The 18,214-nt window shown below is 41.9% G+C and overlaps 1 protein-coding gene across 2 annotated transcripts; it reads right to left on the minus strand.

Moving 5' to 3' along the window:
- Positions 1-109: 109 nt before the first annotated feature.
- Positions 110-17,571, minus strand: pdcd6 (programmed cell death 6). 2 transcript variants are annotated; one of them, XM_080050534.1, is made up of 6 exons: positions 17,368-17,571; positions 12,719-12,780; positions 4,773-4,817; positions 3,466-3,624; positions 2,543-2,652; positions 110-992 (listed from the first exon to the last, which is right to left on the minus strand). In XM_080050534.1, the coding sequence occupies exons 1-6, from the start codon at positions 17,448-17,450 to the stop codon at positions 894-896; spliced, it is 558 nt and encodes a 185-aa protein (XP_079906660.1). In that variant the 5' UTR covers positions 17,451-17,571; the 3' UTR covers positions 110-893. The 2 variants fall into 2 exon arrangements, with proteins under 2 accessions (XP_079906660.1, XP_079906659.1); XM_080050533.1 differs by having other exon boundaries at positions 3,454-3,624.
- Positions 17,572-18,214: the final 643 nt, after the last annotated feature.

The raw sequence follows: 18,214 nt of genomic DNA on the forward strand, positions 1-18,214 counted from the left end.
GCAGAGGGAGACATTGAGCTACGTCGTAGTCCAGCCTTGTTTCCCTGCAATGCAACGTGGCTTCAGTTGTCCTTTGAAAAGATAAAAAGCACTCCACATCAGATTTTAATTATTTGTTTATTTAATAAAAGTGTTGTTTTTACACATTTTAAGGCATCATGCACAAAAAATAAGCCATACTAAAAGGCATTATGCTTACCCTCTACCAAACATGATATGCTCTTAACATTTGAGGATTTTTGCTGTTAAAAATAAGTTTGTACAAATATGGCATGTAAGCTGGCATGTCAGTGAATCTCAAAGCAGACCCAGCGCCTGCCTTCACTGTTTTTGTAAACATGGCTTTGAGCAAAATAGGGCTGAGGAAAAGACGAGAGAAAGGGAAAGCATGCTTCAACTTGGGGCTAAATTTCCCTGAAAAGCATGCAATGCATCTTAAATCATATTTACAATGCATCTGTTTAACTCTCAACAGTGTGCCTTTTTAAAAAGTTAAGACATTAAAAGGTTTGTCGACAATAACTGACAGACAGACAGAAAGACAGGATGTGTCCATAATATTCCCCAACCCCTACACAGACGTAGCCTAGATTGGTCATTAAACAGAACACCACAAGATTTTTTTTTAACACATTAAGCATTCTAATATATACCTCCAGACTAATAATGTCATCTGGAGGCTATCACAGCCTCAAACAACTAAGGGTTCCCCTAAGTTTTCTTGTATTCAGTTTATAAATTTGTGTGAACGACCCCAATTGGGGCTAAAAAAATTAGGTCATAGAGAAAAAAAAATCTTGTAGTGTCCACCGTGGCAGACATCCGGGAGGCGCCTGTAGCTTTGGCACAGTTGTGTCCAGTTGTGCTCTTCTGTGGTGATCCATGTGTGTGTGTTATACTATATTGAAGACCATGGATAGATACTGTTCATATGAAACCTGAATCCAGCCATCCTGGTCTGTGTCGTACCGCCTGAACACATCAGTCAACCTCTGTGGAAAGCAAGGTGGGAAAATTGTGAATTTAACTTTTTGTGCATTATGATAACAAACTCTCATTCGTCATTGCTTCCAAGTCTCCGCCCAAAAAAAAAAAAACTACATTTATAAAAACAAGTTAGCAAAATCTTTGTTTTAAGGATTTTCAAATCACATTTGTTCATCATTATAATCACATTTAATGCTTTTAGTGTATACTTGTGGAGATGCAGATACAGTATGTAAACACAATGTCACTCAAAGAAGTGCCAAATAAGGTGAAAGGCCTCTAGAGTTATTGAGGCCCTTAAACACTTATATAACTACTCAGGGCTCCAGACTAACTTTTTTCATTGGGTGCACCGGTGCGCCTAACTTTTTCATCTAGGTGCACCAGCATATATTTTGGGTGCACCAAATTAGTGCTGCATGAATTGGAGAAATGCGATTATAGTGGCCAATATTGCGATTTGCGACGCAATATAATAAATGGTAGGCTATTATGATTCTACTTTCTTGGTTTTCAAGGAAGATTTGAGAATATTGACAGCTTCGATATCTGATCTCAATTTAAAACAAGCACATATTAAGAATCAGTGAAAATATAAAAAATAAAGCTTCTACTAACTAGGCCTATACTGTTTTCAAAATAATAAAAATTATAGTTAAAAAATGTATTTTTGTATGCATTTTTTTAAATTTTTTTGGACTACAGGTAGACGGATACTGAGTTGAAGGAGTTTTTTTTCAACCCAAAGACAGTTCATGGTAGGCAACTCTTTTATATGCCTTTGTTTTCCGTCACAGTTCAGCGTGGATGCTGCTGCGCGTCGGCGTCCATGTTTGTTTGTTTACTCTGCTGTCGACTCGGCAACCGTCTTGCACGCCGTGTAGGTGCGCGCGCAGATACACACACACACACCGACACACACACACACACACCGACACACACACACACACTGTCAGAGGGGCGCTACCAAAAAGACGAGAGGAGCAGTTGTAACGTATAGACACACGCGCGCACATTTATCCTACATTGAATCGCAATCGCAGCAGCCAATTTTGCGGTTATGTAATTGCACTAGCTGCTCACATCGCAATTAGATGAATCGTGCAGCACAACACCCAATATTACATTTAATATGACGTGATCAATTTCAGGTGCACTGGTGCGACCAGTGGAAATATATGGTCGCACTCCACAGATTTTTGGGCGCATGTGCGCCCAAATTAGGCGCACTCTGGAGCCCTGCTACTGTTATATTACTATCTATGTGCACCTGGAAAATTATATTGGCAGCTTCCACTACTATTGTATGTGTAAAACCACTGAAACGCATCGTACGGCCTGAAATGCAGTCTCCCACGGGAGATTAATAATCTAACAGGGAGGACCATAAAGCGTCTCTCAAATATGCATAATTAAAACCACCCTTTGAAGCTTCTGAACACAAGCGTAGCCTTGTTCTGATTCAAGTGCTAAATCAAAGGACACCCGATCCCTTTGTATGAGCATACTGGACTAATCATATGATACACAGCTTGTTTTGGTTCAGTGTGTGTACCTGTAGTACAATACAGCACTGGATGAAGTCATCGAAGGCAACCTGTCCCTTCCTCTGGCGGTCAAACTTCTCTATCAGCGTGCCGTAGAACTGATCCGATAGACGATAGCCTGCACACAACAGCAAATAAGACATTATTATTTTCCCATGGGAAATAGATTTTTTCCACACACCTGCACAGCCTAGGGAAATCAAACGTGACCTTGACCTCAGAGCAGCCTAAAGTCCCTGCAGAAAAGCCTGGCCATGGGATGAAGCAGATATCAGAAGCAGAATTCTTGGAGCTGAGCAAGTGCAGACAGTAATGCCACCATCAGTGTGATAGATAGATCCTGATCCATTACCCCTAATTAAGTTCAAATACATTGTCAGGAACAATTTCAACAATGTACTGATGATTACGGCAAACTTAAACAAAAGCCTATAGGGGTTTTGGACAGTACAAACACCCAGAATCAAAAAGACATAATTTTTTTTCTTCTGGTTTTTATTTTTTCATTTGCAGTTCCAGTAATTAGTTAAGGACAAATCCAAACCTCTTGATACCACTGTTAAGCCAAAGCTTATGACTTATGACTACAGCATACTTGAAATGGCCATTTTATTTTCTCTCAAACTGTATGCTGCAATGCTCCATCTATGTATTTTGGTTAAAATCTCAATACAACTTGTATTTAGATAATTTGCTAAGCTACCTTTCTGTGGAATCATGCCAATCAAAGTTTTTTATCCTCTATACCCATGTTGCACTGAATTGTTAAAAGCAAGCTGAATTTGCAGGTTAATACGGGTGATACATAGAGCTATAGAAAAAGACAAAACCTGACCTTTTGAGAAAGGACGTCCTTGGATACAGAGACAGAAACAGAGCCCTCCACCACAGTGGTTAATTTAAAATACCCAAATCATACTTTGCTGCTCACCGAATCCGGTCAGCGCCTGTCGGAGCTCGTTCTTATCGATGAAGCCCGAGTTGTCCCGGTCATAGGTCCTGAAGATGTTCTGCCAGTCTGTGATGTATTTCCAAACGCCGGCAAACTCGTTGAAGTTCACCCCGCCTTTATTTTCCCTATCGAACATGGCTGAAGGAGAGAGGTAGAAGACGTAAATAACGCACACCCACACAACCCTGCGACTTTAAGGCAAAAGTGATATCACATTACATAGCTTTTAAAAAAGGCCTGTCAGAGTGAACTGTGGTTCTCACACTTTAATAGCCCCTGACTTATTCTGGAGAATGCTTTGTTGTCAAAATCAAACTTTGTCAAAGTCAATGAATATCTCCTCGCGATCAGCAACCTGTCCACTGAAAATAAATCTGGTGTTAATGCACAGCCTAGGATCTGTAAACAAAGGGTATGTAAACAAAGGGGGCCTACCACAGCTAGCAACAGTCCCGTTTACAGAGCCTTGGCTGTGTTTTAACACTGGATTATTTTTACCGTGCACCCATAGTATGGACTGGTAGCATTACGTGAGGAGATATTCTCTGATTTTGACAAAAAAAGTGATTATAACAACAAGCATTCTCAAACTGTGACTACATCAGCCAAAGGCTGTACGAGACACAGTTTTACAATCCAAGTATGAAAACATTTATCTTTTTTTTTTTTTTTTTTTTTTTTAAGATATTTTTTGGGCATTTTTATGCTTTATAGATGGTGCAGAGAGACAGAGGTGAAATGGGGCAGAGAGGGGAGTGACAAGCAGAGAACGACCGCGGGCGGGAATCGAACCCGGGTCTGCTGCTGGGCCCGGCCCGGGGAGGGGGGGGGGGGACACACGCCCTACCAACTGAGCTAAGGGCGCCCCCGAAAACATTTATCTTTATCTGTGTTGAGGTAAAGTCTGACCTAAAAATAGTACAGTGAAAAAGTGTCCACCTAATCCTCAACTACAATGCAGAGTTTACAGTCTTTCAGCTGCCTTTTACAGCTGGCTTTAAGGGCGTAAACAGATCGATATTTAGAGTCTGTGGAAAATGGCAAGTCCCTATCAGGACAAACGTTCTCCCACTCCTTGTCTTTTTATTGACGGCTGCATATTTTCCAGCCGAGCAGCACTAACTGAAGCAAAGATAAGTTTGTTGTTGCCCTTGGATTGCACAAGACATAATGAATTTATGTTGTTGTCATGGAGTTGAATCTTATAAACAACTTGCACGGACTGAGAAACAACGGGCAGGCTGTGTAAAAATGAGTTGGCCGTGTCACTGTCAGCTGATACTCACATATGATGGAGCGCACGGTAACTGGGTTGAAAGGAGTCCATGTGCCTGTAAGACAAAGTAATTGCAGTTAGGAACATACCAGCTCAACGAAAAACTAGTGGGCTATTTTAGGATCACTTGTAGGAACATACCGCTTATGATAACCTGACTTTTATATAGCGTCATAGTTATTCCAGCTATACAGTCAGCAGAAAATGAATGCTCATATGGGACGGTTTTCAGTGGAAATTTATAAGACTGCCAACAATAGAAGGTGGCTCATTCTTTTGGTTGTTTTCGTATCGTTTGTGTTTTTAATAACCCAAATAATGCAAAATAAAGTTTCCAAAAATATATTTATTTATTTATCACATTCCACAGGAGCCACCCACACCATACAATAATGCACCTAATAATCAGTCTAAAGGAGGAGTGGATGACACTGACACATGAATGCACATGAGAAAATAAATAAAAGTGAGTTGAAGTTAAAAACTAACAAACTTCAAAGCAAGGCATTTTATCACAATCCCCCCCCCCCCCCCCAACACACACACACACACACACACACACACACACACACACACACACACACAAAACATAGCAACTTTCTCCTTTATGGGACAAACTCTTCAATCATTTGTGTTTATATCTGTCATTTATATGATTAGAGAGAGACTGATGGGTCTTTAGTTCCGCAGGGTCTTGGTACTTTATAGCCTTCTTCACACTCTGTCGCAGAGATTTATCTGGGTGTCTAAATCTTTGCTGACTCACCGTCTCACTTTAATCTCACAGAGAGGCCCAGTTCAAGTTAAGAAAGACAAATGAAGAGAAAGGGGGATGCAGAGAAGATAAGAGAACAAGAAGAAAGAGAAGTAATAGGACGAGAGATAACTAGATGAGTAAAATAAACTAAAGAGGAGATGCCTGGAGAGCCCAACACATTTGCAGTTTAGTCTTTGTAACCTGAACCCCCTCTCGCCTACTTACTTCTGCTGACCTAAGCTCCCTCCCTGCAACTCTATCTGCAGACCCCTTAAACAGCATCCTGCAGGATTTTGACATCTCGTCGGCGAGGTGCGGAGCCCTTTTCACATGTGCGGTGCTTCGTGACTGCTTTTTTTTTAATTTCCCCACACCGCCTCAGCTATGCGGGAAGTAAGCGGGTTTGCACTTAGAACCATGAGAGCTTTAGATAAGGTGCCCTGTGAAATAAGAGCACCTTGTTTGAATTTGAATAGAAATAGAACGTAGAAATTGGGATTTATTTTCTCCTGGTGAACAAATAAATTATAAAAAGGGGCAGAAATTAACTCGGGGAGTAAAATATACTGCAGAATTCAAAGGGTTCATGTAAAGACACACCACATTTCTTTCCCCTTCCTTGCTTTGTTTTATTGATGGGTGAGGCTGTCTGGGACTGTGGGTAGAGCTGTTCTGGGACCAGGCCTGAGGCTCCAGCTGGATCTGGGGTTTGGGCCAGAATCTATACACCGTTTATTGGAGTGCTGGTCAAATGCGAAAAATCATAAAATTCCTTCTGTCTCTCACAAGTCATTTTTCTTTTAATTAAGCCAAAGCTATTTCCTCATAATAGTATTTGGAAACTATACACTAGCTATAGGATGTGTTTCACTCGCTGGTAATGTTAGACATCTTACAAATGAGATTTTGGACATCCGATCGCATCAGGATACTGTAACAGTCAGCTCTGTAAGCTGTGATTAACTGGCATGAACCCTGCCAGGCACTTCCACCAATGCTGCACTTTGGAGCCGGCATCCCCTCACAACAGGAGACGTAACACAACTATTCAGTAATACAATACTCCACTTGTTTGATAGTTTCTCTCCACATTGAAGTTCACCTGACATTTGTTACAAAGCATCAGAGGTCTTGGAGGTCGGTTGGTCCGTCACTTTTGTAAAGAAATCATTATAAGAATTGTGTTGATCCCTTGACTTTTATATTTGGCACCACAACAGGTAAAATACAGTTTAATTTGTCTTTTGTTTATGATCTATTCCCAATCTCAGCTGCACTTTGTGTTAAGTGCCAATTAGCAAATGTGAGCATGATAACACGCTACACTAACACAGTGTTAACTAAGTGACATGGGGAACATTAAACCTTCTTAACAGCATGCTGACGTTAAAATTTTGCTCAAATGAACAATATTCCTAAGTACAGCCTCATGCAGAGTCACTATAGCCTGCCTGTAGACTCTTTAGGCTGGTGTGTGAACAAAGAAAAACTCAAACAGGTAACACGGATAAGGGTGCCTTAAATTTGTTTAATTGATCAATATTAATCAGGTTCATTTCTAAACTGCAAAGTATCCTGCATATGTATTCTTGAATCTGGCCAGGAATTTGAAATGTACTTATTTACAGATAATATGTTTATGTATAAAATGACAGACATAGCTGCATTAAACTAATAAGATCAGCCTATATAAAGTCATTCTGACTGATTTATCAGTTTACCTCTGAACATGCCTATCCAATAACATGCAGTAAAATGTTTAACTATATCCATTATCCTGAAGATGAAATTTGCTTTGTGCATACATAAATCTCAGTCTCCTCAACTTTGTCAACCAAGTCAAAATATTAAATTGAAAATCTGAAAGATTACGGAGATCCCATTTTTATACATTTTGAATTAATGGGGCTGCGGCATTAGAGGCACCAGAACAATATCTAATTGCAGAGCAAAGAAGAACAAGCTGTGACCTTTTCAGCAACACTCATTCCTCTACTTGCGCGCGCACACACATACATGCACACACACACACACACACACACACACACACACACACACACACACACAAACAACACACAAAAGCTGTGAGGTCACTAATATATGCCAGACAGCCTAGGACTGCCCAGTGTCAGGTGGTGAGTATGGTTGAGAGCTGTTTGTGTGTGTCACTCTGAAGGCCAGCTGGTACAAAACACTCTCTGTCCTGTGCTCACACTGGGCTCTCTCACCGGTAGGCTCGCCTGCCAGTAGTGAGGCGGAGAGAGAGAGAAAAGTGAGTAGGATGGAAGAGAGGGAGTATGGGAGGTGAAGAAAGGCGGGTCGGTGGAAAAACAGGGGGAACTATAAACTTACACATATATGCTTTGCTGGAGCTCAGTGAGACACTTGTACGTACAAATTTGACACATGTATGTATGCACACATGGACACAAATCTTTACACAGAAGCTGTATACTTTAAAAGGAATAGTTATAAAAAAATTAAGCTTATTGCCTCACTCACGACAAGACGACAGAACAAATTCCTTTAACTGTGTGTGCATTTTTTAAGAGAAAATTGGCAAAAGCCTGTAGTAGGGCCCGACCGATTTATCGTCCGGCCATTTTTTTTTTTAAATAAGGTTTGGAGTGGAGTCAGGTGTGTCATTATGCTTTTTTAAAGAGGTGAGTTTTGAGTTGACTTTAGAGTGAGTTTATTGAGTCTGAGATACTGATGTTTGGGGGGGAGGGAGTTCAAGAGGGTGGGGTGCAGTAAGATAAAATGCTTATTGTCCAAGTTTAGAGATATTTGTAACACATTATTTTTCTAAGTATCGGCCGATTTAATCGTTATCGTAATTTTTCTCTGTAAACAATCGGCATCGGCACTCAAAAATCCATATCGGTCGGGCCTTGGCCTGTAGGTTGACAAAACAAAATGTCTGTGTTTACAAGAAGAGGAGTGCAAAAAATATATAGAACACAACATAACGTGGTAAATAAACAAGGCACAACAAGCACACAAGGCCGTTGAATTATGTTGTAAAGTGTATCTTCTGACTGTCAGCAGAGGCAGGCTAATTCTTCTAATTGGCTACCAGTATTTTTCAAGCTAATATGCAAAGAGCGACCTTTTCCCATTCCTTTTTCAAAAATGCACGCACAGTTAAAAAGGACCAAAATCCAAATCACACACAAGCTAAAGTCTGTTTGCACATGGAAACGGTTGGACTGAGCAGTTTTCATTAAACATTCAGGAAGAATGACTTATCCAAATCATCCTAATCCTCAGCATAATTATAAGTGGCGTTCTCTCTTGGCTTTGCTTGACCTTGAATTTGCATTTCCAGGTCTGAAATTCAGCTTTAGCCTTTCAGCTCGACTCCAGTGGTGTTACAAAATGCCAAAATTGTAGAGATGTAAAGAGTATGAGAGTTTGTTGAACAAGCTTGTTTTCAGTCCTGCCATTCAGCCAGCTCTGCAATCTGAACAGCAAGCCTGTGCTCTCTCAATCGTGTCGGCAATTGTAGAGCCTATTACTGCTCCTACTACACACTTAAATAACTCAAAGAGGAGGATAAATATGTGTGCGCGGGGCAGCGGGATGGCAAGTTGGTATGATTTCTACTCACTGCTGAGCGAAAGGCACGCCAAAAATATTCCATATTTATGGCAAATGGCGCAGCTACACGGCGTACAAGAATGCACATTCACTTTAGCGGCACAGAGCCAATCAGTGTCTCTTCGGGGGATGCTATACAGTCACGCCCAAGACTGATGGAGGGATGGAGAGAGAGAAGAGAAGAGGGGCAGGAAAAATAGAGAGAAAGTGTAAAGGAAGATGGACTTAGTAGGGGAGCATGGGCAAAGGACAAACGGAGAGAGTTGGAGTGAGAGAGGACAAACCGACAGAGGACACAGCAGGCACTGAGACGCTGCCATATCCTCCTGAGGAATGGAGAGAGAGATCATTATAGAAGAGAGGAGAGGAGAGGAGAGGTGAGGAGAGGAGAGGAGAGGAGAGGAGAGGAGAGGAGAGGAGAGGAGAGGAGAGGAGAGGAGAGGAGAGGAGAGGAGAGGAGAGGAGAGGAGAGGAGAGGAGAGGAGAGGAGAGGAGAGGAGAGGAGAGGAGAGGAGAGGAGAGGAGAGGAGAGGAGAGGAGTCATCCAGTCTCATGTAGTCATGTCGTTTATAGTTAACACAAGCAAAAGCCACCAGTATGAAGAGACAATGTCCCGCTTATAAGGCAGTTTTGAAAATCTAGTTTTGTAACACTAGAAAAAATGTGACATCGTCTTCACAGCAGGGAAATGAGCAGGAGCTTGTTTGGGGGAATTGATATGAATTTGCAAAGCCAGAGTCGAAAATGGACAGCTGGCATCCGTAGTACTTTTCTTACAAACACAATCGAGATGGGTCTGATTTCAGAAGTGTGGAGTTAGACAAATGTAATTCCAAGTTGAATTAAAAAGGGTCTTAAAAAGTCTTAATTTTGATCTTGAAAACCCATGTGGTACCCTGATAGAGGAAACAAGATCAAAACATTGATAAAATTGTCCTGCTGGAAATTATCCAAAATGCCCCCAAAACATATTTCACAGGGGCAAAATAAATTATTCACAGTGAGGTAAAAAGCCTCACAAGCATCAACACACTAGATCACAGAGAATCAGGATAGAAAGTAATGAAAGTAACACGCCATTTTGGATTATCCTCTCACTTACAAACAGAAAGAAACAGACGAACAAACATTGAAAAGGAGTCTTGACGGATTATAGAAAATGCAATACAGTATTGACGTACTGAAAGGAGATATGAGAAGAAGGGGAGAGAGTGTGTGGTGCAGAAACAGCAGAGGAAGGAGGATTGTCAAGAGTAAAGGCCTGCCTAGCTGTCCCCAGCTACCAGGGCCATGATGATACTCTGTGCACTCTGCCCCCCTTAGGGAGGAGGAGGGAAGGCAACAGCAGCCTGGCAAACAACTAAGCTTGGTTGACGTTGTGAATAATAGCGATGTAAATAAAAGCAGCAGTAGCAGAATCAGTAGAGCCACGACAGGCAGACAGACAGGCAGACAGACAGACAGGGACTGGGCTGGCAGCTTTAGCAAGGGGACTGAAGGACAGAGAATGCAAGCGCAGTGTGTTCAGCTTCACCAGTTTCACATCCCAGTCAACATAATGAACTGGCGGAGACTGGACCGAAAAACCTGCTGTTCACCACACACACACACACACACACACACACACACACACAGTCACAAACACAACGTCTGTTAAAAACAAAAATGCCTCTTACTGACCCTTGGGCATGAATGCAGATAAAATGACCAACACTCACAGATACTAGATAAACACGGATGTTAATGCACGCAAGCACTTACACACACCTCACACTCTAATCAGTATGCTGAGCCAGAGAGCCACTACTGCACCGACTGATAACAGCTTCTTTCACTACTGCTACTCACTCTGACACTGCTTTTTTTTTCTCTAAAGTGCCAGAAAAAAAAATTGTTTCTGAGGAGAGTAATCTGTTCAAAAGGCTTGGAATTTGAAAAAAGCAGCTACTGGGCAATACAGCCATAAACTTGACGTGGGTAAACGCATCGTATTTTAATGAGATGACAAAAACATCAACCTGCACTACAGTTTCCAGGGGCAAACTGCACTCTGAGAAAGAAAGGCACGTCGCATTAATCATTACAGTATCGACCCCGTTGTCTCTTCGGGGGCAAGACACACATATTTTCTCAGCCTATACTTCTCTTCTCAGTCCAAGTGTAAAACTGATTTCGCTTGAGCAGAGGAGATGGTGTGTATCGTTTAGTCAACGGCCCTGCAGAATCACAAGCGTACCTTCTTTTACATTCAGAATCCCTCCCCCCACCCCCACCCCCCATTGGGAACTGAAGCCCTAATCCTGTTTGAATCAGGAGGACCAAGAGCGATTAAACGTCCATCACTAGTAGCCAGTAATGCTCTTGTTCTTTTCCCAAGCTCCTTTTCCATGCTGATTCTTTGAGTTACTTCCTCTCAGTCTTTCACACATTTTAAACATGTCCTTGATTTCAGACAGACACAGGTCTAAAGTAGAGACTGAAATGAAAGTGGACAGAAAATATGATCCTTTCTTTACAAGACTATTACGTTTATCCACCAGATAGAGCAGCATCCAGGCTTCCACACAGTGAAAGGGAAACACCCACAGTGGAAGTGCTAGTCATTTTTTATAGTTACACAAAATAATGGAGCGTGAAATTCCTCTGGCATTGGGGGTAATGCTGAATTACTGCTGTAAGTAGTAAGCCAGTAAACTATTGTTTAGAGTGAGGTGATTAGGCTGACACGCTACTGTTTGTGGCTGATGTTAAAGCAGGCCAAGCCAACACACTCTTTTTAACCCATTCCTTTAACATTCTATTTTGGATAAAAGAAATCACTCTTCTTGATTTTATACAAAAAAAAGTGTTTGCATGATACATCTTGTTGGACCTTGGTTTGATTTCACCATTATGTTCTTAAGCGACAATGTCAAAACCTAAACATTTTTCAACCTGCAGCCTTTTACAGTGTGGAGCCAGCTCTCATCACAGGGACTCTGAGGCTTATTAAAAAGGCCTTTGAAGCTACACTGATAAACTTTTCACCCGCTTCTCTGTTGTCCTGGGACAAAAATAAAACGCAATCATTCCTTCTTTTTTTTTTCTTCTTCTTCTCAGTTCATCTGGCACCTCGAGATAAAAAAAAAATCCTCATCCATTTTCTGCTAAGGCTTGGCAGTTGCTTAAATCAAATAGTGACAGAGAGCAATGGTGTGTAACGAGGAGATGGGAGGGAGACGGAAGGATCAAAGGAGAGGTGAGAAAGGGAGGAATAAAAATAAATGTCCAAAGGTCAAAGAGGAAAGGAGAATGAGAAATGGTGGAAGAAATGCTGTATTATTATAATGCTGTTCAGTAACTGTGTATCTGAATCTGAATCTGAATCTGAATCTGATGAAAATGGGGGCGGGACCTGCTAAGCCTTTGGCTTCTCCTGTCACCCTTCGGACAACACAAAGTAAGATGTATGAATATGTGAAAGAGAAAATTGTGTGGAATTGTCCGAAAGAAATAATAATAATAAATAGACAAATGGTCAGAAATAAGAAGATGTTTGGAGAAAGATAAGGGGGAAGGGGAAAGGAGTGGCTGAACTGTCAGACAGTGAGACGACGTACCATTGGATAAAGCCTGCTGAAGTTCAGAGTCTGATATCACTCCACTGCGGTCCTTGTCGACCCTGGGGAAGGAAAACACAGATTAGTTGCCGCCCGCATTATCCACTTGACACACACACCCACACACTCCGTCCCGATACACAATAAGAGTGGGCATCAACACTCGCATGCTGAAACCCTATACCCCAGAGCACGTGCTGGCATGTCAACAGCCCCCTGAGAATGAATGGAGTGCTATGATCGGGACACATAAGGCGGCTTGTACATTCACAGCTCCCCAGAGACCGGGCCACACCAAGCTTGTGTGTGTCTGTGTTGATCCTGAGAAAGCGAAATGAAACTGACTCTTGGCTACCGTACAGGTAGTGCAACCAGCCTAGTGTCAGCTTGCAATAGTCTCAAACAGTGTACCATATTTTTTAACGAGGGAGGATTCAAATCTAAAACTTCAGATATGTGGTCTCCAAGAGAACCTGTAGAATTACAAAAGAGCTTCCGGCAGATTGGTGTTAAAGACCAAATGAACACCCACCACGTCATGGTTTATATTGGCCAGGAAAGTAATTTTACTCGATCACTAAAAAGGTGTGCATGTCATGATGACAAACAGTAATAATAATCTTTACACTATACTTAATTTTGTCAAGGAAATGAAGATTTTGACTTAGACCACAAACATTTAATTTAATTATTCAAACAAATCAACAATTTCAATTTAAAAGTAGACACTAGAGCCAAAACAGGTAACACCTGTCCTCTAGTGAGGTGCACTGCTTAAAGGAAGGTAATGCAAGATGCAGTGTGTAAAGGGAATTGGGGTTTTCTTCACATCAGACTTGGTAGAAATGGAATATAATATTTATGTATGTTTTAATTAGTGTATAATCACGTGAAAAGTTGTTCATATTTGTATTACCTCAGAAGCAATGTTTTATATCAACAATGGAGTGGTGAGCTGCGCTGCCATTTTACACCACCATGTTTCTACATTGGCACAGAATGGACAAACTTTTCAAACATTGTTCGCCCAAAATATAAATCCAAAATACTCCTTACCACACACACTGCACCTTAAAGTGTCTAAAAGGTAAGATATGAGAATACTGAGTGGCTATGTCTGTGACTAGGTTCCATCTACTCAAAATTATCTTAAACACATCGGTAGCCTACTAACAGAAGTGCCAATAAACAAGAGTTAGGAAGTTAGGTAAGAAGTGTTTATAACTTTGTATAACCTCTAGGAGTTTCAGGACATGTTCTCATTACATGACCGACATCTGGCAATTTGAGGTAATGGAAAAAAAAAAAGATAGTTCGGAATGAACAAGCACGAGGGAACCACCCAGTGATGAAAAAACATCTGAAAGTAAGGATTGTCTTTTGTTTGTTAAATTATCCCTCCAAAAGACAAGGCAGCTAAAAATACATAACCATTAAGATACATTTACAACACTCAGACAAGAGTTTTCCCCTGAGATGCCGAGACATAAAAACATTAGCGGGCTGGGCTGTGACACATATATAACTGGCTCCTCGCAGTTTGAAACGTGGCTTAGTCAAACACCCAGTGTGTGACTCAGTTGTTCCTTAGCAACCTGCCTGGCCCGTCCTGTCGACGCAAACACACTCTGAATACCAGAAGAGAAGACGAGGGAGTGGAGGGGACGGGGAATCCCCCCCATACACACACACACACCTTTTTTTTTTAAACACAGGACTAGCCCAGTGCTGCCGACTTTATGGGCTGGGTTTCTACTCACAGCTGTGACACCACATGTGCGCTCATATCGGCAGCATTTGTGGCTTTCTACACGCTGATCAGCCACAGGTCTGTGCATTTTCCGTCACTTTACCTTCCCCCAAAACTTAAATAAAGAATCCCAAACATAAGGAGACCTTCCCGGGCTCCTCCTATGGGGGGAGAAAAACTGCTCTCTCCATAAATGAGAGCTTTGTCACAGTGAAGGTGAGGAACAGTTGAGTTGATGCAGGCGGCAGGGGCACCCAACCTTTACAAACACTGATAAATGAACTCAGAGAAGTGTCTGTCTGTGTGTTACAGTCAGAGCTCTCTCTCCCCCTTTTTCTCCCATGCACCTCCTCTCCTCCCATCTTCCAACTCACTGACTCGGCCTCAGGTAAAGTTACCTCGCCAGACTTTTCCATCAAGTGACTTGGGAGAAAAAGTGAAAAACATCATTAAAATTCACTAATCGCCTGCAGCAAAAAGACAGTTAAGCATCTGGCGTTCCCCATCCACGGACTGTCAAAATATGGAACTTGCACGTATAACAGCACGTAGCCTATAACAGCAGAACAACATGAAACACCATGGCCCCGAAAGAGTCTGCTCAGATTTTCCCATTAAGCAATCAGGTTGGAATATGGCCTGTGGAACAAAAAGCCGCCCTACTTTCCACATAAAGTTATGCTCCAACAGTGGAGGCAACGTCATGCACCGTGGCTCACAAAAAAAAGTGGAAAAATAAGAGCCTCTAAAATAAAATAAAAGCTGCATTCACTCAACAAAAAAACACAGAAACTCTGGTGTCCTGCAGTCAGTTTCCAAACTTTCCATTGCTGCTTAGTTTTCCACTATTGGCTTAAGAAGTCATGGATCAAAATCACAACTCTGTTTCTGGTTAGACGGTGTTACATGGATCCCATCAACTTTGGCTTTTTGAAAATAAGCATCACTAATTCCTGTTCATTCATTCTAAATGGACGCAATGGCCTTCCTACAAGTTCTAATTCATTGCTAATGAGGTTAAATAGGGTTGGTATTCACCCGACAGTCCAGGAAAGTGTTGTTGCGCTTGCCTAGCGACACATCTGCATTGTCAACCTCTGTCCAACTCAAAGCATGATGTTGTTCTCCACTCTGAAGGGTTGGGTGCAAACATTCCTGTCATTCCAACGTCATTATTCAGAAAGCATGCTGGACAATGGATGACTAACTCGATTCACGTAATATAATTTAATATTTCAACAATACATTTAAAAAAGAACAATCCTGTGTTAAACACCTTGAGAAAGAGCAACTCCAGAACTTCCTCTCCAGTCAAGATTAGAGGATGAAGGGGGTTACAAAATGCGACTTAATCTCCATGGATTAGCAAAGACGGTGCCAACTGTGCAATCGTGAGTCATAGATAGTGTATCTATGTGTGTGTGTGTGTGTGTGTGTGTGTGTCAGAGAGAGACAGGCCTCCCACGTCACCTATGCTCTATTGACTGCGATCACATGACTTAGGGAATTCCAGCACGGTTTTGCCAGATTGTCACCAAGAGGCAGCAGATGTGGCAGCGTCATGCTCATGTGAGGTGATGACTGTGTGTGTTTTCACGAAAGCCATAATCTTGGTTTTGTATGTGACGTAAAAAGCAAGACTCCATATGATATGCGTGTGCACACAGTCATGCGAAGCTTGTGTGAATATGAATGAAAGATTAAGAACGGGTGAGATACATGTAGTTAAAATGCATCGTTCATCTGACACAATTTCTATGGATTTTTTTTCTTTTTTTGGCCAAACATAAATAATTCGTTAAGGTTGTTTCGAGGCATGCAATGCGTGCAGCATCTCAATGTTGTGTGATAGCAAAACAGCAGGGAAAAATCCTCTGCAGTATTACATAACTCGGTACTACTACCAGGGGCCAAAGCATATGCTATCATGACTATTCCCCTCTCTGCCTACTACTGTGACCTTCTCAGCTGCTGACACACTTTTACATTCAGGCTATGGTGAAATAGATGAGTGTTAGTGGGTTGACACTTTTGACAGTCGCCACTGATACTGTATAGAGCATCAGTTAGTGGTTGTTGTGGACTCGGCTTTCCAATGTATTCATGTCACAGTCCTATAGATAGACATATAGTCTATAGCCCTAAACCCTGTGCCATAGGCTATAGGCCTACTCAGTACTATCAGAATTGTTAGGGAACCCCACCATTAGAGGATTTTTTTTTTCAACTGGTGACTTGGGGCAGACACAGTGAGTAGAAAATGTCACTCTCTCATATATTGCTCTCTATATAGGCCTATACATTTTTAACTAGAAATCTTGAATTGAACTGTCTGCCCTGCTGGAAGAACCCAGATCAGAAGCCTTCAAGGTCTCCTGGAGGTCCCTAGACCCCCAGTTTGTAAACTCTTATTGCCATGGAAGACAGGTCACATGGTTGGTTGAGCCAACTGATTAATTGCCTGTGATTTTATTTCAAGACTAATTAACACCATAAGGCTATGTGTCACTGATAGGACATCCACGCGGTTGTCAACATAGACTGTAGTAGGCTATATTGTAATGTGACCCGCTGAGTGACGTATGGTTATAGCCTATAGCCTACACTGTGCAATAGTATTTTACAGGAAGCTGTACAACTCAGAGGTAACGTTAGCACTGACAAAACACACATTTCACTGCGGGGCGCTGCTCTCAAACACTGAAGGACACGAAACAAAAGACAACAAAATGAGCTGTCAATTAAACATTTGTAGGGTCACTGACACTATCACCACCAATAATACCACCAGCACCCAGCCCCACTCTCTTCCTCTTTGCGCTAGAAACGAAAGGACAGCGGTACAGCTTCCACTGCGGAGCGGAGGGTGAGACAGTCAAGACAGCAGCGAAACACTCACCTCTGGAAGATATTCCACAGAAAGCTCTGATCCGGGGGAGCGTTGATTTGCGGCGGTGCTTTGTACGGACTGTGATACGCCATTTTAAATGGAGTGTTCTGTCAAGATGTGCTAGGAAAGACCGGGAGAATGTCTTTTTCCCCTCCTCCTGCTGTAGTTTCCTCTCTGTGCTGCTTCAGTCAGAGCCGACCCCGCCGCCCGACGTTCACGTCACCGCCTGCCTCCTCGCGCACACCATAGACCTATTATAAGAGGGCGTACATTGTCACACAAGCGTGGCCAATCATTCACCACTTCACTGTGACGTCAAATTTCTTTCCTCTCCCAGTCCTTTTCAACCTAGTAGGTAAAAATAGAAAAACTGTGATCTTGAGGCAATCGAAACCGGTGTTAAAATAAAATGATAAATTACCCAACGTTGTCTCTTTTCCGTAACAGCAAAAGAAGTGCGTTTTGGAAAAATAACATCCATGAAATGAACAGCCCAGCCAGAAGTTTAAACACACAGCTGACATGAAACTTACATTTTCCAAGTTCACCATGAAGTTCACAAGCACTAGCCTATGTCACTGGGTTAATCTATATTTTCTGGCATGAGTCACTGCAGACTGCAGTGGGCCTACAAGTGAAACCCAAGCTTTTGAAGACATGTAGCCTATGTGAATCAAATCAGATTTATTTGTATTTTTTAATATATATTTTTTATTTTGGGAATGTGACAAGCTTTATATGGTGAAATAGATGACCGTCGCCACTGATACTCAGATACTCGTGGTTGGACTGAGCTTTCCAATGTATTCATGACACAGTCTAGTAGGCCTATATGCTTCAGGCCTATATTGTCAGA

The sequence above is a fragment of the Ammodytes marinus genome (genome assembly GCF_949987685.1).
Source record: "Ammodytes marinus genome assembly, chromosome: 21".
Lineage (NCBI taxonomy): Eukaryota > Metazoa > Chordata > Actinopteri > Uranoscopiformes > Ammodytidae > Ammodytes > Ammodytes marinus.